The 23382-nt window shown below is 48.3% G+C and overlaps 1 protein-coding gene across 3 annotated transcripts in view; it reads left to right on the top strand.

The window, feature by feature from the left end:
* LOC135057053 (zinc finger protein 260-like) overlaps positions 1–23382 on the top strand; it is a 121700-nt gene that overhangs the window by 59662 nt on the left and 38656 nt on the right. For all 3 annotated transcript variants that reach the window (XM_063962934.1, XM_063962933.1, XM_063962932.1), the window contains exons 5-6: positions 8467–8564; positions 8759–8864. In XM_063962934.1, coding sequence (XP_063819004.1) covers positions 8467–8564; positions 8759–8864 — 204 coding nt within the window. The remainder of the gene's footprint in view (positions 1–8466; positions 8565–8758; positions 8865–23382) is intronic.

Raw genomic sequence — 23382 nt, 5'->3', positions numbered from 1 at the left:
TACGGCATCTATTCAGGATAAGCTTGAGGACCTGGAAAACAGAAATAGGAGAAATAATGTGCGCCTCATCGGCCTACTGGAATCGGTGAAACCCCGTGACCTCATGACGCTTGTTTCTCAGTGGATGCCCCGGGAGCTGGGCTGTGTTTCGAGCTCAGGATCCATTGTAGTGGAACGTGTACACCGTATAGGCCCGGAGCGGCAATCCACAAATGATAGACCCCGGCCCGTCATATTGAGAGTCCTTAACTACGCTGACAAGGTCATGCTACTGGATGCCTACAGAAAATGTGCCGACTTGAAATACCAAGATGCTAAATTGTTGCTTTTTCAGGATTTTTCCTATATGGTGGCTGCCCAACGGAGAGAATTCTCGCCCATCTGCAAGAGACTTTTCGAACTGGGCCACCGCTTTGCGCTTCTTTATCCGGCCAAATTGAGAGTCAATCATGCGGGAAAGGCCTACTTCTTTGAGAATCCGAAGACGGCCAAGAACTTTGTAGACTCACTATCCCCACACACCTCGGCCGGGATGGACGATGATGACTGATACCTTATGGCCTTGTTTCTCCTCATCTTCTTGAATAGTACACATTCCGGTTCTTCGTAATTATTAAGAGTGGGTCCTACCACTGGTTGATATATTTTTTGTCTATAGTATATGTGGGTATATTGTCATCTATACTGTATTGTATTTACCGAATCATTCCTTCTTTCTACGGCCACATATCTTACTGTTCTCAACTCTTCTCGAACTGCTCTCCTCCCTCTCTGACTCTTTCTCTTCCTCCCCCTCTCCGATTTAACCCCACCCCCCCTTTTCTCTTTACTTATTTGTTATTGTTATGTTTGATTATTATATGGTCTTTTGGCACGGTTCCCCGCCACACGCATGTGTTCAGTTGGAATCTATTCGGCGTCTTGGTGGACCATCCCATTGACCTGTACGCTTTGGTTCGTATAATATTTAAAATATTTTTGAGTAGGGATTTTGATTTAGAAGTTGTTCAAATTTTCCATATGTCATTGTCACTGCTGCTCCTTCTATCCTTAAGCTGCTTAGGTACAGACACCAGGCTCACTAGCCCGCTCGCTGGGACGGGCTGGCTGGGTTTCTCCTTATTAGCTAAATGGGAATCTTGGCCTAGAGCAGGTATAGGCTAAATGTCATTGAATGTCGCCACCTCCACTAGAGTACAGTCCCATATCAAATTAGTAACCTGGAATGTTGAGGGCCTCAATACCCCAGTCAAAAGAAGAAAGATCCTCTCCTATCTTAAACGTCTAAAACCTGACATAGCCCTCTTGCAAGAAACTCATTGGAAAAATACGGATCCTAACGTTGTGAGAGATTCTTGGATAGGGGAATTTAAATCGGCCTCTTACACAGCCAAACGGAGAGGTGTACTGATTCTTTTTAGTAAACATCTCACGTACCAAATAAATGATAGTCTTAGTGACCCTGAAGGTCGCTATTTATTCATTAAAATCACTATTTTTGGCGTTTTTTACACCTTAGCCACTATATACGCGCCTAATGGTCCCAACTCACTCTTTTTCTCTAACATTTACAACAAGCTCCAAGAATGGGCGGAGGGGGAGATTATTTTAGGCGGAGACTTCAATACTGTCCAGTCTCCGGGTTTGGATAGATCCACCTCTGCTAGATCGCATATTTCTACACCTCCCCAATCCCTATCCCTATTGACCGATTCGTTGCGACTCTGCGACCCCTGGAGATGCCAACACCCTGACTCCCGGGAGTACACATTTTACTCCCATCCACACCACTCCTCCGCTCGCCTTGACTATTGGTTAATAGCTGACACCCTACTACAGCGCGTGGCTGATCCTAAAATAGAACCCATAGCATTATCTGACCATGCCCCAGTATGGTTTACCCTTAACCTACAGTCCCCTATCTCCCAATCATACAATTGGAGATTTCCAGCGTATCTCACGAAATCCTCTGATTTTTGCACCCATCTGGAACAAACATTCCAGAACTATGTAGCAGATAATAGTACACATATGGAGGATATCAATTTGTTTTGGTCGGCTTCGAAGCCAGTGATCCGAGGACATATTATGGAATACGTCTCTAGGAGACGCTAGCAGCTTGCGACCCAAATACGGGACCTCGCTTGTAACCTGACCAAAACTTATGGCACACTTTTGTTGCAGGACTCACCCGGCAACAGGCAGGCCTATCTTGCTGCTAAGCAAATGTATGACTCACTATGTACGGAGCGGGCGAGATTCTCGTATGATCTACAACGGAATAGATTTTTTCGAGGGGGATATAAATCCGGGAAGCTATTGGCTAACTTGGTACGGTCATACTCCGCTCCTTCTCGTATCCCCCAACTAATCACAGATTCATCTACAACCATCTTTGATACCCCCTCAATATCTGAGGCCTTCTTACAATACTATAACACTCTCTATGAAGCCCCCCCGGATCATCCGACTCTTGGAACACAATTCCTTGAGAGGGCAAAACTACCTGTTTTAACGGAAGAGGAAAGACAATCCTTAACTGAACCGGTCACAGAACCGGAACTACTTTCCTTGATTAACACATTACCCAATGGTAAGTCTCCTGGCCCGGATGGATTTGGGGCGGAGTATTATCGAATTCTGGCCCCTCATCTGGCACCTCATTTATTATCCCTTTTCAATGCACTGTTGGAGGGAAAACCTCCCCCTATGGGATTTGGAGATGCCAGAATTGTGTTATTTACGAAACCGGGAAAAGATCCCCGATATACTCAATCCTACAGACCAATATCATTATTGAATCAGGACCTGAAGCTTTTCACAAAACTAATTGCAATGAGACTTCAACCAATCCTGAATAGGGTCCTACATCCTGCCCAAACAGGGTTTGTCAAAGGTAGAACCTCAGTTCATAATATCCGCACACTGATTGCAGCAATGTATAGTGCACAACAAACTGCCTGCCCCGACGCCCTTATAGTTAGTTGTGACGCCGATAAGGCGTTTGATTGTGTCTCTTGGTCACATTTGCATCGTATTTTTCATGCCCAGCAATTCGGTGAGGAATTCATTCATCTGTTCAAAATGTTGTACACACTACCTCAGGCACACCTGACTGTAAATGGCTTAAACTTGTCTGCCTTTACGTTAGGTAGAGGGACCCGCCAGGGATGCCCTCTTTCCCCTCTGCTATTCAATCTAGCCTTAGACCCATTGATACGTCATTTTATACAAAATCCCAATTGGCAAGGTATTAAGGTAGGTAACAACGAAGTTAAGGTATCGGCTTTTGCTGACGACCTGTTATTATATTTTACTGACCCCAAACAGGCATTTCCATCGTTACTGACCACACTGCATGACTTTAATTTAATTTCTGGATTTCTTATCAATTTTGATAAGACAGAGGCGCTGGCGTTGGGAGGGGAGGCGGCACGGGATTGGGGCGATTCATTTCCCTTCAAATGGGCCCACAGTTACTTAAAATATCTGGGTCTTCGCATCCCGCCACTCCTCACTGACCTATATACGGTGAACTTTTCTTACCACATTACCCAAATGACGAATGATTTTTTGAAATGGCAACATCTCCCTATTTCTTATCTGGGTCGGTGTCATCTATATAAGATGATCTCCTTCCCCCGGCTACTCTACCCAATCCAGATGCTCCCATTTATATTGTCCAAACAAGATGTCCATTCTATCAACAAAGCCCTTACTAAATTTATTTGGGCAAACAAACGTCCCCGCATCTCACTTATTAAACTAAAACAACCCCTCTCACTCGGTGGTATTAATCTCCCCTGTCCTGAAGACTATTCCCTAGCCGCCAACTACAGATATGCTCTGGATTGGATAGGGGATCGTGATAATTTCGTTAACGGTGCTTTGGAACAGGCTCTCTCACCTCAACACACACTAGTACACTTGTTGCATTTTGCTGCTATTCCCCATCAACATGACAGACTTCATAATCCATTAATATATACGCCATGTATAGCTTGGCGTAAACTCGGGAAACGCCTAGGTCTATCCCTAACGGATTCATTATTTCAGCCTGTGTGGCGTAATCCGCGCTTTCAGGGTGGAGAAGATAATAGGATTGTTCACGGTTGGCATCTCCAGGGCCTCTCCCTTCTATATCAATTTTTGAATACAGAATGCTCCGCAATATTGACTATAGCACAACTAAAAGACAAATTCCCCACTCTTCATTTTCCCCTGTTTGCCTTTTTCCAAATCCGTAGTTTCGCCACTAGCATAATATCACGACTACACCCTCCTGATCGCACCTTTCCCCTGGATGGTCTGGTACGACAGTCCCCGGGAGCACCGTATAATACTTCTTTAATATATTCTCACACTAGGCGGAGGTTGGATCTATCTAAGCTCACAACAGGGATGGCCAAATGGATAGACGACTTCCCAGACACTGATCTTCTGACGGTGATTCGGTGGTGTGGTTTACTAAATAAACAACTAGTCTCATCTTCCTATGCAGAGATGCACTTTAAGATATTACATAGAGCCTACTACACCCCTAGACTTAGGTTCCTCACTGGAGTATCTGACAACTCTTTATGTTTTAAATGTAACTCCCCCGATGCCGATATTATTCATTGTCTCTGGACATGCCCGGTAGTACAGTCATTTTGGATGGAAGTCCAAACCTATATTAATATGGAACTTCGCATCTCCTTTAATATCACAATGGCTTGGGCTTTCTGGAACTCCGTGCAGACCCAGGATCCCCCACATTCCAAAGGAATGAAATTACTGTTGGCCCGTGTGGCCGCTGCAGCAAAGAAAATTATCCTATCCCAAAGGATACATTCGGAGCCGATACCCCTCTCCCTCATGCTACCACGTTTAACGTATCTCTATCAAATGGACTGGGTTGATTGTTCCCTGGATGCGGAGTCCCGCGCCCCAAATTTTTTGCCATTTGGTTACCCTACTTATATACGCTGCCAACTGCTACTAGGGAATATGTGCGTAGAGTAGTTAGGTTAACAACGTGGTATAATACGGAATCTCTCATTCAAGACTCACTCCCCTTTTAAACCTGTCAACTGTTATTGCATTCCCCCGTTTGATATGTATATGGTTGATTGTCCTCATAACCTTGCCTATACTGACTAAAGTTTTGGTTCAGCTTTTTGATTGATAATATCTGTACACCGCAGTGATTGATGCATCCTCGCAAACATTGTGACATATGACCTATATTTTATTACATGTTCCCTTCTCAATAAATATATATTTAAAAAAAATAAATAAATATCTAAGCTTTGGCCTGGTGATGTATCACATGATTGATTCCGCCTATTGCATGTCATACGCCCCATGTGGATGAACAAGTGGGGTTACCATCTGTTTCTAGTTGTTTAACTTTATTCTACCTGTTTTCTTACCACAGCACTGTTATGGAACGCATATTAATAAAACTTAGATTTAGTCTTCATTGGGTAGTGTGATACTTTTCACTTTTACCTTATTTCACAGTGGGTGAGTAACCTGGGGGGGAGGTAGAGAGGAGTGGCCCCGGGTATTAGTAAGCCAAACAGGGTGCCCCCACTGACAGTGGGTGTTTTCAGTTCCCACGGGGGCTGCTGGGGGTGGTAGAGAAAGCAGTGAGAGAGAGAGCGTGGGAGCCAATGACCTGATCTATGGGGTTATGCTCTGATTGGGAGATCAGCTGGATTGTGCATCTAGGGATCAGAACTAAAGGGGTATTCAGGTTGGATCGCAATTTGCGATCCTACTGCAATAATTAAGTTTGCCACGCATACAAAGGTCCCATCCTGCGCATACGTCCGCAGTAATTACGAACCTCTCTGCCTGATTGACAGACAGAGGCGTTCATGGAGGGGGGGCGATCGAAACGGAGGCGTGTCGGCGTGAACGGGGTGTGTTGGCGTTATCGGGGTGGCTGCGTCACACGCAGCTGCTACAATCATTAAAGAAAGTCAGCGGCCTCCTGCTGTCGCAGCCAGGCTGCGCTGGCAGGAGGCTTCCATAATTTCTGCGATCACGCTGAAATTGCGGTTGCGCCGCAATTTCAGCGTGATTGCAGCAGGTGGTCGGCGGACAGCATGCTGAGCGGCCATGCCCTGCTATGGGTGGCCCCAAGCATGCGAGTGAAATCTTGTAAATTCTGCTAAAAAGCCACCCTTACTGAATGAGGTCCTAAGCCATCTGCTTGAGGTGTCAGTTTCTGGACTGAATCCCCACCTGGTGCCTTTGGATTGTCCCTGTTTGCTATCCGATGCCTGTGTGCCAGCTTATAGCCATTGTACTCCTATAAAGAACCCTGTTCCTTTACCTATACAACTGCCATACCAGGACTAACTACACGAGGACAGTAGAGGCTCATGGGCTGATGGAAGCAATGAAGAATCGGGTGTAGCTGTATGAAGAGTCGGTATGGTGGATGTCGGCGCATGTTATGTGCCCCAATACTACTTCTCTCCCATGTATTACTGTGCCGGTGTGTGCTAACTGTAAGCTAGCGCGCCAATGTGCCCAGCAATGTATGAACAGTCAGTGGCACTGGCCGTTCTGACACCTGCAGCTATTGATTATGACCGCTGCAGGTGTTATTGCCCCAGTCACACCACTGTCACTAGCTGCTGCTGCTACTGGCTGCACGAGAGATCTCGCACATGCCCACTGGAGCCGGCTGGGAGGTGAGACACAAAGCATCAGCACTAGAATGATGAGCTGTGGGCTGTGGCGGGGATTGCCAGAGGTGGGAGTTTTTACTCCTCCTCAGTAAAGAGGCTAAGCAGGCGGCACTATTCCAACCCCCCCCCCCCGTGCAGATTTATCAAATGCAGATAATCTAGCTGATCCCAGACAGAATAGAGAGCACAATACAGTACCAGGAGACTGTGGTTTAGGAGACTGGTAGGCCAAGCAGACACGGGACCACAGGTGGTATAATATGCAGCATGGTTGCTGCACATGGCAGGGGGCGGCTTATGTGTGTTGCAAATTGCCTGACAGTATTTTCTTCCAGGCCTTCCAGGGGAGAAATCCAGACAGGGGGTTGTGAGTGCACTATGGGGACCCAAAGCTCCTCAGAGGCTGCCAGATTAGGTGACCGTAGGGAGGAGTTTACACACTGAGGGGCACTGTGCAAAGTCTGTCACAGGCATTTCCGCACCAACTGGTGAAGGGGTGGGGGTGACCTCACTGCCGGCTCCTGGAGGTACAGCCCAGGTCTCAAGACAACAGCCGTCAGGTACATGGCAGAGGTTGCTCCAGGGCTCCCCTGCCATCTACCAGACTGCCAAGTCTGGAGTAGGAGATAGGAACAAGACAACCACTTGGCCGGTGCAGTATGGGTGTGGCCAATAAACTGCTGAGTCTGCAGCCACAGATGTTTCCAGGCAACTTGTATCACCATAGGTGGCTATTATCAGCAATGGTATTGATGTCTGCCTATTATGAGCAATGTGGTGGAGCTGTCATTAAAGCTGTCCGGTCACACTCTTGAAATTGGGAACTTTATACTTATGTACAATCTTTATCTCTGAGGCCACTGGGGAACACTGGACAGCCTCCCATTACACTCTCTGTTGGTGTTTATCTAGTTTTTCTCTTCTCCCTCTTGTTCTGTGCTCCTGAAGCTGTCTTCTAGGACTTGTTAGTAAAATACAGAAGGTACAAGGCAGACAATGGGGTATAGAGGGGAAGAAGTTTGGCCTTTTGCCTGTACACCCCATCTCTATGTCCCAGTTATCCTCTGTCCCCGGGGACTTTGGGGAAAGGCTCTAACATGTATACATTTTGTATGTATGATGGAATGAAGCTTTTTCTGTCCTGTCTTCTGAACACTCAGTATGAGGTTCTGTGTATGGGATCAGCCTATGGTACGTTTACAGACTTCCATAGTGAATGCCTTGCTGAATAGTGTTCTCAAGTGGGACAAAGTTCTTGTTGAGGCTTCTTCAGGCACACAATGGTCTGAGATATCCTTCTATTTCTCAGCTCCTCCATCAGTAGTAATGTGGTAGAGGCTGGGTGCTCGTTCTGTCCATATTCCTGTGATGGTGCCCAAAATGTGTCACACTGCTGGATATGTGGAGACCCTTGTTCATATCTTTAGAGAATTTAATGAGCCTGCTGGTGTTCCCGTTTATTACAGTAACTTTAAGGTTGTAACATACAAAACATACTGTATAGGCAGCCATTGCTGCTTTCTCTTTAAAACTATGGGTTGCTTTGGTAAATGAGCACATGTCCTATGATAATCACATAGACACTGGGGTAAATTTACTAAGATGGGAGTTCTATTTAAGATGGGATGTTGCCCATAGCAACCAATCAGATTCTACTTCTTATTTATCTAGCACATTTTAGAAGATAATACCTGGAATCTGGTTGGTTGATATGATCAACATCCCATCTTAAATAGAACTCCCATCTTAGTAACTTTACCTCACTGTGTGTCTCCTACAGATGGAACCAGTAACCGAGATACCCCAGAGAGATGTCCCCGTCCTCTTTATTCCAAGGATTGTACACAGGAGAATCACAGGACCCCACAGGAGGATCAGGTAGGTGGGATTTAGGGTCTCATCAAATACCAAAGTGATTATCACTATTTGATCTGTAGGGAAGCTGTGTATGTCTAATACTCTGATCTTCTACTGATTTATTCTCAATGAATGAAATCAGACATTAAAGTGTTATTTTGTTGTTTTGTGTTTTAATTTAGAAGGAATATTTTATTGTTTTGTGGTTTACATAGGGTGAAGATCTGACTGATATTAAAATACGAGGTATACATGTGGATGGAGACACGTGTGTGATGGGTGATCAGTGTAAGGAGGAAAGCCCTACAGATACCAGCACAGGTGAGTAACAGATACTTATTATAGAAAAAAGTCACAAAGTCTTCTTTTCCCCTTTATCCACTAGGGGACACTGGAACACAGACAATGGGGTATAGCCGGGTCGATAATTAGAGACTGGTACTTCAGTTTTCTCAGAAAGTGTAGCTGGCTCCTCCCCCTCTGTGTCCCTCCAAGCCCAGTTTAGATTATAGCCTCAAGGGAGCCGGGTGCTACAAGGGCTGTCTCCAATCCTTTTTGCATTTTATTTTTATTTATTTTGCGTGATCTTCACTGAAGACTTCAACGGCCAGGCTGTGTATGCTTCTACAGTCTGTCTGCAACAGAGAGAGCCTCCGGGGGGAGCCCTTCACTGCTCATTGAAAAGCTTGTGTCCAGGTGTCCGGCCACAGGATCAGCGGACCCTGGGTATCCAACACAGCTTATTGAGAAGCTGCTGTCTGGTCCCACGGTCCCCCACACACTGGATGGCATAGACAGCGGTGAGTATCCCACCACTGTGAGTTCCTTAGCTCTGGGCGCCTCCCAGCGTAGTTAGGTCATTGCGCTGGCTATTCCAGATGCCCTATCCTTGTACCTGCGAACGCAGCACTAGTGAAGTTCCGGGGCAGCGTTTACTGCCGGCATTAGCGGCCAGCTGCAGATTCTATTCTGGCGCTTGCTGGCTTAGATACCTTCTCTAAATTGATAAGGAGCTCGCTGTTAAGTGTATTTCTGCTGCTGGGTACACTGGGCTCCACAAGGATTAACATCGGGGTGTAGAGTAGAATCTTGATCCGAGGCACCAACAGGCTCAAAGCTTTGACTGTTCCCAAGATGCACAGCGCCGCTTCATCTATAACCCTGCCTCCGTGCACAGGAGCTCAGTTTGTAAGTTGGTGCCATGCAGTAAGCAGGCAATCAACAGGGGGGCTGCCATTGCAGCCCATATTATAGCTTAATCAGAAGAAAATAACTTTTGAAGACTTCAAGGACTGCAGCTTTTATGCATGTCACATGAGACATCCTTTGCTGCAGCTCCATCACTCCCCCAGCGGCGCTGTATACTCTCGCGCCCTGGTTGCCAGGTAACTACAGCAGAGGCTCCGGTGTCCTTCTGTTAATCACACACACCCGCCGCTGACCTCCACGATCGCGTGGCCGCAGGTACAAGGGGAGGTAATGGGTCTCTTTGGCTCACTGGTAACCGTGATCCAACGCGGCCGTGGGAGGCGGGCCGCGCGCGCTGGTGTGGACACTGTAAAGGGCAGCCGCTCCACTAGCCACTGTGACACAGGGCACGGGTGGGGCTTTTTCTCTCTTAAAAACCCAGTTTTAATCAAAGCCCGCAGCGCCTGGTGGGGAAGCCAGAAGGGGGATAAGGCCTTACCTGTAGCCCCTCTCCCAACCCCAGGGCGCCATTTGGGTAAATTTTCCCTGCCCTGGAGCTGCATATATCTCTCCCTCACTCCCTGTCAGCCGCCATCACACGGAGCTGCGCTGTTCTTGGAACTGCTGGGGCAAATCCTCCTCTGTAAAGCTGCTTGATTGCCAGCGCTGTGCATTTTACAGGACACTTAAATATTCTACCTGTAACTGGGACAGTGTTAGTTAAGAAAGAGTGTATACATTCAGGGCTGTGTGGTACAAACACCCTGTGATATACATCCAGTATCTACTGTGCTTTGTTATATCTATTGTTTACATATATAGCTATACTTACTATTACTTTGTATTGCTAGTCGAGTGCAGTTTTATGGTGCATAATTTCTGCATGGTACGCTTGTGACTATATGTGTGTGTGTGCATGTAGCTGCTGCGTGGCTGCCATATCGGGTATTTCTCTCAGCGTGCTACTCCTATATTCTGAAACCTGAGGGGCTAAGTGTGTCAGGTTTTAGGAATAATATAGGTATTTCACAAGATATACTTGCTGTGTATTTTTCTTTGTGATTTATAGTCCCCATATATCTCTTGGATTCCCGGTTTGTGCTGACGGGAAAGTCACACTACACTGGGAGTTCTTGCTAGGTATATCGCTGCTAGGAATTGTACCAGGTTGCCCAATATTGTGCTTCTTGTTATGTCATCTACACGAGGGAACGGAGCTGGGGTTTCTCCCACATTGGAGGAAAATTTGGCAGCAGAGAGTTCAGGTTCAGGGGGTTCCTTACCCCTTAGTGGGTCTGCAGCACCAGGGGCAACAAATGACCCATCTTGGTCTACCTTTTCCACGCTGTTAAACTCGACTGTAACTAAACTGGCGCCAATGCAGCAGTTTATGGTCCCTGCAATTAATCCGCCATGGGCAGATCAAATCTCCACTCAATTACAGCAACTGAACCGGTCACTGACTAAATCTCACTCTCGCCCACCTAAGACTAAGACGTCTTCTAAATGGGCCATTACCTACTCACAATCCACTGCTATCCCAGACACATCCTCTGAGGAGGATGGTGCATATACCGACCCCACAGACACTGGCTCAGATGCTTCTGATGGTGAAGGGAACTCAATGGTGGATGTCCCTGATTTGACTGAGGCTATCAGGCTCATTCTTCAGGTCTCTGATGAACCTGAGCCTGAGGCTGTCTCTAAAAAGCCGGACAGATTTAAACGTAAGAAAGTGGTTAAAAAAGTTTCACCTCATTCTCAACACCTGGCTGACATATGTCAGGAATTCTGGGAAAATCCGGGGACGAAATTCACGTAAGAGACTGTTGGCTCGCTATCCTCTCTCTGCGGAGCTATGTAAAAATTGGGAACTCCTCCGCTTGTAGATTCTCATGTGGCACGCATGGTAGTTTCCTCTCCTCTGCCAGTAACTACCGTCACCTCTCTGAAGGAAGCAACGGATAGACGTGTGGAGGGTTGTTTGAAAGCGATTTACACCCTAACAGGGGCTGTGCAATAGGCCAACCATTGCAGCAACATGGGCTGCTGAAGCTGTTGAAGCGTGGGCTCAGGAGCTAGAGGCAGAGCTGTCTTCCAACGCATCTGAGCATGCTTGACAATGTCTCTCGTATATTGCCACAGCTTCTCTGTACCTTAAGGAGGTGGCCTCCGATGCCGGGGAGCTGGCGGCCAAGGCTGCTACTACGTCCGTCTTGGCCAGATGTATCCTTTGGTTGAGATCCTGGTCGGTGGATATGGATTCCAAGAAAACCCTGGAGGTGCTTCCTTTCAAGGAAGACATTCTCTTTGGAGAAGACCTCAATAAGATTGTGGCTGATCTGCCTACTGCTAAAACAGCTTGCCTACCAAGTACGGCTTCATCCACGCAGAAGGCTAAAAATACTTTGCCTCTGCCCTTTCGTCTTCCAGGTAAAGCAAAAAGTCAGGCGTTCCCAAAGCAAACTCGTGCTTCCAGACTTGCCAAGCCCAGACCGGTCTTGGCAAGGCTTGCCAAGCCCAGCCTGCTTCCAAAACTGACAAGCCTGCCGCATGACGGAGCGTGCCTCCCTCTGGGGGATCCCAGTGTGGGGGGCCGACTTCTAGGTTTTTCCCAGGAATGGTTGAAGAGCACTTCCAATGCCTGGGTAAGGGAAGTCGTCACTCGAGGTTACGCCGTACCCTTCAAGAATCGTCCCCCGCGATTTTGCCTGACAGATGTTCCTCTGGACCCGGCAAAGGCAAACACTCTGCATTCAGCGGTACATTCCCTCCTGACCACAGGAGTGGTAGTACAGGTGCCTCTAGCTCAGAGAGCCAAGGGGTACTATTCACCGCTGTTCTAGTCCCGAAACCGAACGGGTCCTCGCAGCCCATTCTCAATTTGAAGTCCTTGAACAAGTATGTGCGGGTCTCCAAGTTTCGTATGGAAACTCTGCGCTTTGTTGTTCTGTTCTTGGAGCCTGGGGACTATATGGTCTCCCTGGACATACAGGATGCCTACCTGCATATTCCTATTGCAGTGTCTCATCAGCAGTACCTGAGGTTTGCTGTAGGCAACCTTCATGACCAATTTTGGGCGTTATCCTTTGGTTTGACAACGGCTCCCCGAGTTTTCACCAAAGTAATGGCGGTCATGACTGCTACACTCCGCCGTCAAGGGGTCAGGATCCTACCATACTTTAGGCGATTTGTTGATTGTGGCAAATTCCCCAGAACTTCTCCTGTGTCATCTAGATCTGACGGTCCATTCATGAAGGCCCACGGGTGGCTAATCAACTGGAAGAAATCATCCCTGGTTCCTGCTTGGAGCATTGTACAGCTGGGAGCATTATTGGACACTCAAAACCAACGGTTGTTCTTGTCTCAGGAGAATGTCCTGAAGCTTCAGGACAGGATTCGATGCTTCCCATCTCTTCCCCAAGTATCTATACATTCGGCAATGCAAGTGCTAGGTCTCATGGTGTCGGCTTTCGACATGGTGGAGTACGCTCCATTCCATTCTCGCCCTCTACAGAAGTTCATTCAGTCCAAGTGGGGCGGCCTGCCTCACCGAATCAGATCTCACATGATCTCCTTGTCTCCGGAGGTCCGCCTGTCACTGAACTGGTGGCTTCAGGACCAACGATTGAGCAAGGGCCGTTCCTTCTGGATATCCAACTGGGTCCTGCTGACCACGTATGCCAGTCTGAGAGGTTGGGGAGCGAGTGGAACTACACTCTCTTCAGGGTCGGTGGACCAAGGAGGAGTCTCTACTCCCGATAAATATTCTGGAACTGCGGTCAGTGTTCAATACGTTGACAATGTCCCAGCATCTAATACAGAACAGACCTGTTTGAGTACAATCGGACAACGCCACCACGGTGACGTACATCAATCATCAAGGTCACTATCTTTCTACGTTCATTTCAGTGTTAATAATTATACGGTGGTATGGAACCATTCACGTGTTGAATATCTTAGCTTCACATATGCACTTACATAGGGAAGTGGTGATCAGGCCTTTAGCATTGGCTGTACGCCGCATTGGTCTTCTATATCTACATATATTCAGACTCAATGGGGGGTCATTCGACCTGTTCACACGCAGCAGTTCTTCGCGGGTCGGGACTGCGGTGCCCGCAATGGTGGTGTCCTGCGACGGTGGTTGCCACCAGCGCAGAAAGTGATCGCAGCGGCGATCGCATGAAGACTGACAGGCGGGAGGCGTTCCGGGGTGTCAACTGACAGTTTTCAAGGCGTGGTGAGGCGAACGCAGGCAGATCCAGGCGTTTGGAGGGCGGATGTCTGACTACAATCCCGGGACCTTCGTCGCTGGTTCCGTCTCACAGGGAAAGTAACTCTTGCCCTGGTCTTGTTTTGTTTTGCAGGAAACATTTTTAGCATAGCAGGGCTGCACAAGCGATCGCAGCCCTTCTATGCTAAAATACACTCCCCCATAGGCGGCGTCAAGTTGATCGCACGAGCAGAAAAAATTTGCTACATACGATCAACTCGGAATGAGGGCCAATATACACTAGTGGTTTTTCTGGTTACAGAGCAGTATCCCTGGGTTTGCTCTCTAATCCAGTTATGTTTAGACTGAGAGTTCCTTTTCTCCTCTCATGTGCGCAGATGATATTCTAGCTAACTGTGTGGGCTATTGTTATTCTGGGAAGCTTAGAAGGTGGTCTATTCTATAACCATACATCTCTCCGCTGACACTTTTGTTACAATGCACTAACACTGTTGGCAGTTTCTATTACGTCCTAGAGGATGCTGGGGTTCCATGGGTATAGGCGCGTCCACTAAGAGTCACTGGCACTTTAAGAGTTTAATAGTGTGGGCTGGCTCCTCCCTCTATGCCCCTCCTACCAGACTCAGTTTAGAAAATGTGCCCGGTGGAGCCGGTCACAGCTGAGGGAGATCCTAGGAGTTTTTAGTTTTATAATTTTTTTTATAGAGTTAGGTACAGGGAGACTGCTGGCAACAGCCTCCCTGCTTCATGGGACTTAGTGGGGGAGTAGTGTTGAACCCTGAGAGGTTAATGGCCACTATCTCTGCTGACAGTTCTCTGAGCTCCTGAGGGTGATGATCGTTAGCCACTCGAGGTAACCGCTCGCTCCCACAGCATGCCGCCACCCCCTAACAGAGCCAGAAGATTCTGGTGGCGAGTGTGTCACCGGCGACCCGACAAGCGGGGAGCCGGTGTGAATGGCGGCAACAGGGTAGGAGCGCAATACTAACTGCACTCCGGAGTGCTCAGCGGTACACAGTGCGGCGCTATGAGGGGCGCCCTGAGCCAGCGCAAATACCCTACACTGGTCACTCAAGGCTGTCAGGGACCTCGGTAATGCTGCTAGCCCATACCTCAGGCCAGTATAAAGATTTGAAAGTGCGGGAAGACGTGCAATGTTCAAAGGGCGGAGCTTCTCCTCAGAGCAGACCCAGCGGCTTCCAGCGCCATTTTCTCCCTGCAGATACACCTACAGCGACGCTGACGGGGAGTGCTGTCCCTCCACACGACTCCAGCTATCCTGTGTGGTAAACAGGGAGTTGTAGAAGGGGGGGGAGGCTGTAAATTACTGTGTAGTCTTTTAAGAGTACACAGTCAGCGCCAGGTATTTGGTTTATATCTACCTATTGAAGCTTTGTGTGTGTGCTGGCTCCAAGCTTCGTGTTTCTCTAACGTCCTAGAGGATGCTGGGGACTCCATAAGGACCATGGGGAATAGACGGGCTCCGCAGGAGATAGGGCACTTTAAGAAAGCTTTGGATTCTGGGTGTGCACTGGCTCCTCCCTCTATGTCCCTCCTCCAGACCTCCGTTTCACACTGTGCCCAGAGGATGAAGGGCGCACTGCAGGGAGCTCTCTTGAGTTCTTTGCTACAGAAAGCATTTTTGTTTAGATTTTTACTTTTTCACAGGGAGCACTGCTGGCAACAGGCTCCCTGCATCGAGGGACTGAGGAGAGAGGGGCAGACCTACTTAACTGATAGGATCTGCTTCCTCGGCTACTGAACACCATTAGCTTCAGAGGGGGTGAACACAGGTTCGTCCTGGGTGTTCACTCCCAGAGCCGCGACGCCGTTCTCCTCACAGCCAGAAGAACAGAAGCAAGAAGACGTCTCAGGCGGCAGAAGCCTTCAGCTTCACAGAGGTAACGCACAGCACTGCAGCTGTGCGTCATTGCTCCACATCACCTCACACACTCCAGTCACTGTATGGGTGCAGGGCGCAGCGGGGGGGGGGGGGGGGGGGCGCGCCCTGGGCAGCAATAATAACACCTCTTAGATGGCAAATAGGTATATACATGTACAGCTGGGCACTGTACATGTATATAATTGAGCCCCCGCCATTTTACACGATTTTGAGCGAGACAGAAGCCCGCCGCCGAGGGGGCAGGGCTTCTCCCTCACCACTCACCAGCGCCATTTCTCTCTCCACAGAACGCTGAGAGGAAGCTCCCCGGACTCTCCCCTGCTTACACACGGTAAAGGGAGTTTAAAAAGAGGGGGGGGGGGGGGCACATAATTGGCGGATAAAGTATAATACAGCGCTGCTGGGGAAAAGCATTCTGTGTTGGTCTCCAGGTTGTTGCGCTGGGGTGTGTGCTGGCATACTCTCTCTCTGTCTCTCCAAAGGGCCTTTCAGGGGATACGGTCTTCAGAAAAAGTTTCCCTGAGTGTATGCAGTGTGTCTGTACGTGTGTGTCGACATGTTTGATGAGGAATGCTCACTTAATGTGGAGGGGTAGTGCTTGAATGTCAGGTCGGCAACGCCGACACCGGACTGGGTGGATATGCTGAATGTCTTGAATGCAAATGTAAATCTCCTGCATAAAAGATTAGACAAGGCTGAAGCTAGGGATCAGTCAGGTAGCCAGTCAGTACCTGTCCCTGTGGTGCCAGGACCTTCAGGGTCTCAAAAGCGCCCCATATCCCAGGTCGCTGACACAGATACCGACACAGATACTGACTCTAGTGTCGACTATGAGGATGCAAAATTGCAGCCGAAGGTGGCAAAAGGTATTAGGTACATGATTATTGCCATAAAAGAGGTTTTGCATATCACGGAGGAACCCCCTGTCCCTGACACGAGGGTACACATGTATAAAGGGAAAAAGCCTGAGGTCACGTTTCCGTCCTCATTTGAGCTAAGCGAATTATGCGAAAAGGCTTGGGAATCTCCGGATAGGAGACTCCATGTTCCCAGAAGAATTCTCATGGCGTATCCTTTTCCACAGAAGGATCGGATACGATGGGAATCTGCGCCTAAAGTAGACAAGGCGCTGACAAGCTTATCCAAGAAGGTGGCACTGCCTTCTCCGGATACTGCTTCCCTCAAGGATCCTGCTGATCGCAAGCAGGAAATTACCATGAAGCACATTTACACACATTCAGGAACTATAGTTAGGCCGGCCATGGCGTCGGCCTGGGTTTGTAGTGCTGTTGTGGCATGGGCAGACTTTTTATCTACGGAGATGGACTCCTTAGATAGGGATACCATTCTAATGACCATGGAGCATATCAGAGATGCTGCCTTGTATATGAGGGATGCTCAGAGAGACATTTGTTTACTAAGCTCTAGAATAGCCGCTATGTCTATTTCTGCTAGGCGGCTCTTGTGGACCCGACAGTGGACAGGAGACGCCGACTGAAAGCGGCATATGGAGTCATTGCTTTACAAGGGGGAGGAGTTGTTTGGAGAAGGCCTCTCAGACCTAGTCTCTACTGCTACGGACGGTAAATCGAATTTTTTACCTTATGTTCCCCCGCAGCATTCTAAGAAGGTACCACATTATCAATTGCAGTCCTTTCGTTCCAATAAAAACAAGAAGGTACGAGGATCGTCCTTCGTTGGCAGAGGTAAAGGCAAGGGAAAAAAGCTGCACTCTGCTAGTTCCCAGGAGCAGAAGTCCTCCCCTACTTCCGCAAAGTCCACAGCATGACACTGGGGCTTTCCGGGGAAGGGTCAGATCAAGTGGGGGCACGTCTTCGTCTTTTCAGCCACGTCTGGGTTCAATCACAGGTGGATCCCTGGGCAATAGAGATTGTTTCCCAGGGATACAGACTGGAATTCGAAGACCTGCCCCGTCGCCGGTTTTTCAAATCGGCTCTGCCGGCTTCCCCGTCAGAGAGGGAGCTAGTGTTAGTGGCAATTCACAAATTGTACATTCAACAGGTGATAATCAAGGTTCCTCATCTCCAGCAAGGAGAGGGTTATTATTCATCCCTGTTTGTGGTACCGAAACCGGACGGTTCGATCAGACCCATTCTAAATCTAAAATCCCTGAACCTGTACTTGAAGAGGTTCAAGTTCAAAATGGAATCGCTCAGAATGGTCATCGCCAGCCTGGAGGGAGGGGATTGGATGGTGTCCCTGGGCATAAAGGATGCGTACCTTCATGTTCCGATTTTCCCCCCTCACCAGGCGTTTCTGAGATTTGCAGTACACGATTGTCACTACCAATTTCAGACATTGCCATTTGGTCTTTCCACGGCCCCGAGAATTTTCACCAAGGTAATGGCGGAAATGATGGTGATCCTGCGCAAGCAGGGAGTCACAATTATCCCGTACTTAGACGATCTCCTTATAAAGGCGAGATCTCGGGAGAAGTTGCTGGACAGCGTGTCTCTGTCCGTGAAGACGTTGCAGATGCACGGCTGGATTCTCAATTTACCGAAATCCCAGCTAGTACCTGCAACGCTTCTGACCTTTTTGGGCCTGATTCTAGACACAGACCATAAAAGAGTTTTTCTTCCGGTGGAGAAGGCTCAGGAGCTCATAGCCCTGGTCAGGAACCTTTTAAAGCCAAAAAAGGTTTCGGTGCATCATTGCACAAAGGTTCTGGTCATACAAGGCCATCCCCTTCGGCAGGTTCCATGCGAGGACTTTCCAATGGGACCTATTGGACAAATGGTCCGGGTCCCATCTACATATGCAGAAACGGATCACCCTGTCTCTCAGGGCCAGGGTATCTTTCCTGTGGTGGCTGCACAGTGCTCACCTCCTTGAGGGTCGCAGGTTCGGCATTCAGGACTGGATCCTGGTGACCACGGGCGCGAGTCTCCGAGGTTGGGGGCCTGTCGCACTGGGAAGAAATTTCCAAGGTCTCTGGTCAAGCCTAGAGACTTGTCTTCACATCAATGTCCTGGAGTTAAGGGCCATTTACAACGCCCTACGCCAGGCGGAGAAATGGCTTCAGAACAAACCGGTTCTGATTCAGTCGGACAATATCATGGCAGTGGCTCATGAAAACCGCCAAGGCGGAACAAGGAGCAGAGTGGCCATGGCAGAGGCGACCAGGATTCTGCGCTGGGCGGAAGGCCATGTAAGCGCACTATAAGCAGTGTTCATCCCGGGGGTGGACAACTGGGAGGCGGACTTCCTCAGCAGGCACGACCTGCATCCGGGAGAGTGGGGACTTCAACAAGAAGTCTTCACACAGATCGTGGATCAGTGGGGACTGCCTCAAATAGACATGATGGCGTCCCGTCTCAACAAAAAGCTAAAGAGGTATTGCGCCAGGTCAAGAGACCCTCAGGCATTAGCGGTAGACGCTCTGGTGACACCATGGGTGTTCAGATCGGCCTATGTGTTTCCTCCTCTGCCTCTCATACCCAAGGTGTTGAGATTAATAAGACTAAGATGGGTCAGAACAATTCTCATTGTTCCAGATTGGCAAGGAGGACTTGGTATCCGGATCTGCAAGAGTTGCTCACAGAAGATCCGTGGCCTCTTCCTCTAAGGCAGGACCTGCTGCAGCAGGGGCCCTGTCTGTTCCAAGACTTACCGCGGCTGCGTTTGACGGCATGGCGGTTGAACGCCGGATCCTAGCTGAAAAAGGGATTCCGGAGGAGGTCATTCCTACCCTGATCAAAGCTAGGAAGGATGTGACATCGAAACATTATCACAGTATATGGCGGAAATATGTTTCTTGGTGTGAGGCCAGAGCTGCTCCAACGGAGGAGTTCCATTTGGACCGTCTGCTTCACTTCCTTCAAACAGGAGTGAATTTGGGCCTAAAATTAGGGTCCATAAAGGTCCAAATTTCGGCCTTATCCATTTTCTTTCAAAGAGAATTGGCTTCTCTTCCTGAAGTACAGACTTTTGTGAAGGGAGTGCTGCATATTCAGCCTCCCTTTGTACCTCCGGTGGCGCCTTGTGATCTTAACGTGGTATTAAGTTTCCTCAAGTCACCTTGGTTTGAACCACTCAAAACAGTGGAGTTGAAATACCTCACTTGGAAAGTGCTCATGTTGTTGGCCTTAGCTTCTGCAAGGCGTATTTCGGAATTAGCGGCTTTATCATATAAAAGCCCATACCTGATTTTTCACGTGGATAGGGCAGAGTTGAGGACTCGTCCTCAATTTCTGCCTAAGGTGGTCTCATCTTTTCATATGAACCAACCTATTGTCGTGCCTGTGGCTTCACGGGACTTGGAGGACTCTGAGTCCCTGGATGTAGTCAGGACTTTGAAGATTTACGTGACCAGAACAGCTAGGTTCAGGAAGACTGAAGCTCTGTTTGTTCTGTTTGCGGCCAACAAGGCTGGCGCTCCTGCTTCAAAGCAGACAATTGCTCGCTGGATCTGTAACACGATTCAGCAGGCACATTCTATGGCAGGATTGCCATTGCCTAAATCGGTTAAGGCCCATTCCACTAGGAAGATGGGCTCTTCTTGGGCGGCTGCCCGAGGGGTCTCGGCACTACAACTGTGCCGAGCTGCTACTTGGTCGGGGTCAAACACCTTTGCAAAGTTCTATAAGTTTAATACCCTGGCTGAGGAGGACCTCCTGTTTGCTCAATCGGTGCTGCAGAGTCATCCGCACTCTCCCGCCCGTTTGGGAGCTTTGGTATAATCCCCATGGTCCTTACGGAGTCCCCAGCATCCTCTAGGACGTTAGAGAAAATAGGATTTTACTTACCGGTAAATCTATTTCTCGTATTCCGTAGAGGATGCTGGGCGCCCGTCCCAAGTGCGGACTTCTTCTGCAAGACTTGTATATAGTTATTGCTTACATAAGGGTTATGTTATAGTTGGTCGGTCTTGAACCGAGGCTATGTTATTTGTTCATACTGTTAACTGGGTAGTTTATCACAAGTTATACGGTGTGATTGGTGTGGATGGTATGAATCTCGCCCTTAGATTACATAAATCCTTTCCTCGTACTGTTCATATACTCTGGGCACAGTTTCTCTAACTGAGGTCTGGAGGAGGGACATAGAGGGAGGAGCCAGTGCACACCCAGAATCCAAAGCTTTCTTAAAGTGCCCTATCTCCTGCGGAGCCCGTCTATTCCCCATGGTTCTTATGGAGTCCCCAGCATCCTCTATGGACTACGAGAAATAGATTTACCGGTAAGTAAAATCCTATTATCTCTGAAGGTACTGTACTTGGGGGCAAAACTGTGTCTGACATTTTCCTGTGTGTGTGGGGGTGTATGTTCTCTCACATAGCCATGTCCAGGGACTCTGTGTCTTATGCTGCAGAGGAAGTTTCTACTCCAGAGGAATCCATTCCATGTACCCAGGAATGTAATGTCTTGTCTCAGGCTTATATATCTGAACCAGAATGGATGACTTCAATTAAGGGAATGATCTCTCAGATTTCTACTAGGGTGGCTCAGACTGAAACAGGTTCTGTTCCTATTCCTTCTAAATCCCCTAGCGTATACCCAAAGAAACGTGCACTTGCACAGATTATGCAAGATGACACGGATACCGACTCTGACACGGCAGACGGTGATGGGGATGTGTTGAGGGGGGTGGCATCCCTTGCAAAGGGGGTGCAACTCATGATTGAGGCCATTAGGGATGTGTTAAACATTACTGACACACCACCTGAACAGGTTGAGGAGGCTTCCCTGCGTCTAAAGGATTAAACGCTCTATTTGAAAAATCCTGAGAAAACCCGGAAGAGAAATTCCAGATCCCAAAAAGGGTTCTGGTTGCTTTTCCCTTCCCTGAGGAGGATAGATAAAAATGGGGAAACCCACCCATAGTTGACGCATATGTCTCCAGACTGTAAAAAAGGGGGGGGTTTTACCTGTCCTTGGATCTTCCGCGTTAAAAGAACCGGCTTATCGTAAAATTGACACTACGCTCAACTCCATATACACTGCTTCAGGAGTGGCGTTAAGGCCCCCTATTGCCTGTGCATGGATTTCTAAAGCTATAGTAAAGTGGTCGGACATGTTACTAGAGGACTTGGATAGAATGGATAGAAGTGACATTGAACTGTTTTTACGTAACATACAGGATTCTGCGGGTTTCATGGTGGAGTCCATGAAGGACCAGGGTACACTGAATAAAGGATATCTTCCATGGTTGTCTCAGCTCGTGGGGGACTCTGGCTACGCCAATGGTCTGCCGACGCGGAATCCAGGAGATGTGTGGAGAACCTACCCTACACAGGTCAGGTTGTATTTGGGGAAGCGTTGGATGCGTGGATTACCGCGGCCGCGGCATGACCAACTACAGACCGGTATCAAACCTTCCTTTCCTAGGAAAGGTTATTGAGAAAGTGGTTGCAAATCAACTGGAAACCCGCCTGACAACCCATGATATTTATGATCCATTTCAATCAGGATTCAGGAGAAGACATAGCACTGAAACAGCCCTGGTGTGTGTGTTAAATGATCTTCTGATGGCAAAAGACAGAGGTGACTGTTCAATATTAATCCTTCTGGATCTCTTGGCAGCATTTGATACCGTGGACCACGGGCTTCTGATTGAGCGACTGATACACTTCTGTGGTCTGGATGGCACAGTCCTAAACTGGTTCAAATCATTTCTCACAGGCAGGTCACAGAGAGTATCATCTGGATTATACTCATCACCACCAGTGCCATTGCCATGTGGTGTCCCACAAGGTTCTATACTATCCCCCATGCTTTTTGCAGTATACATGCTCCCATTGGGCAAAATAATCAGGCGCCATGGCCTGGTCTACCACTGCTATGCAGATGATACACAACTGTACTTGTCCTTTGCTCCGGGCACTGATAACCCAGTAGCAACCCTAAATGGCTGTCTAGCTGAACTACAGGAGTGGATGAGCGCCAGTTGGCTGCGACTGAACCCGGATAAAACAGAGGTCCTTATAATACGACCGCAACATCAAAGGACAAGACTGCAGCATAGCCAACCAACTGGACTTACACTCGGGGATTCAGAATTACAGACCAGTGATCATGTGCGGAATCTTGGCGCTGTCCTGGATGATGGCTTGACACTTAAACATCAGATATCAGCCACAATCAAATCCTCATTCTTTCACCTGAGGAACATAGCCAGAATCAAGCACTTAATTCCCTCAGATGATATGCCAAAAGTCATACATGCATTTGTATCATCTCGATTAGACTACTGTAATGCCCTCTACCTTGGTCTACCAGCAAAAGAATTGCAACGCTTACAGCTGGTGCAAAACACAGCTGCCAGGCTGTTAACCAACCAGCCCCGTTCTAGCCACATAACACCCATCCTCTACTCCCTTCACTGGCTGCCTGTAAGATGGCGAATCCTCTTCAAGATTGGCTTACTGAGTTTCAAAGCATTACATGACCAAGGCCCAAGGTACCTGAAACAGCTTCTGACCCCATACTGCCCCACTCGATTACTGCGATCTGTAGATGAAGGACTTTTAGCAGTACCTAGAATCTACC

This window comes from Pseudophryne corroboree, chromosome 3 (genome assembly GCF_028390025.1).
Source record: "Pseudophryne corroboree isolate aPseCor3 chromosome 3, aPseCor3.hap2, whole genome shotgun sequence".
Taxonomy (NCBI): Eukaryota; Metazoa; Chordata; class Amphibia; order Anura; family Myobatrachidae; genus Pseudophryne; species Pseudophryne corroboree.
The sequence above is the reverse complement of the archived record's forward strand: the minus strand, read 5'-3'. Positions and strand labels throughout refer to the sequence as shown.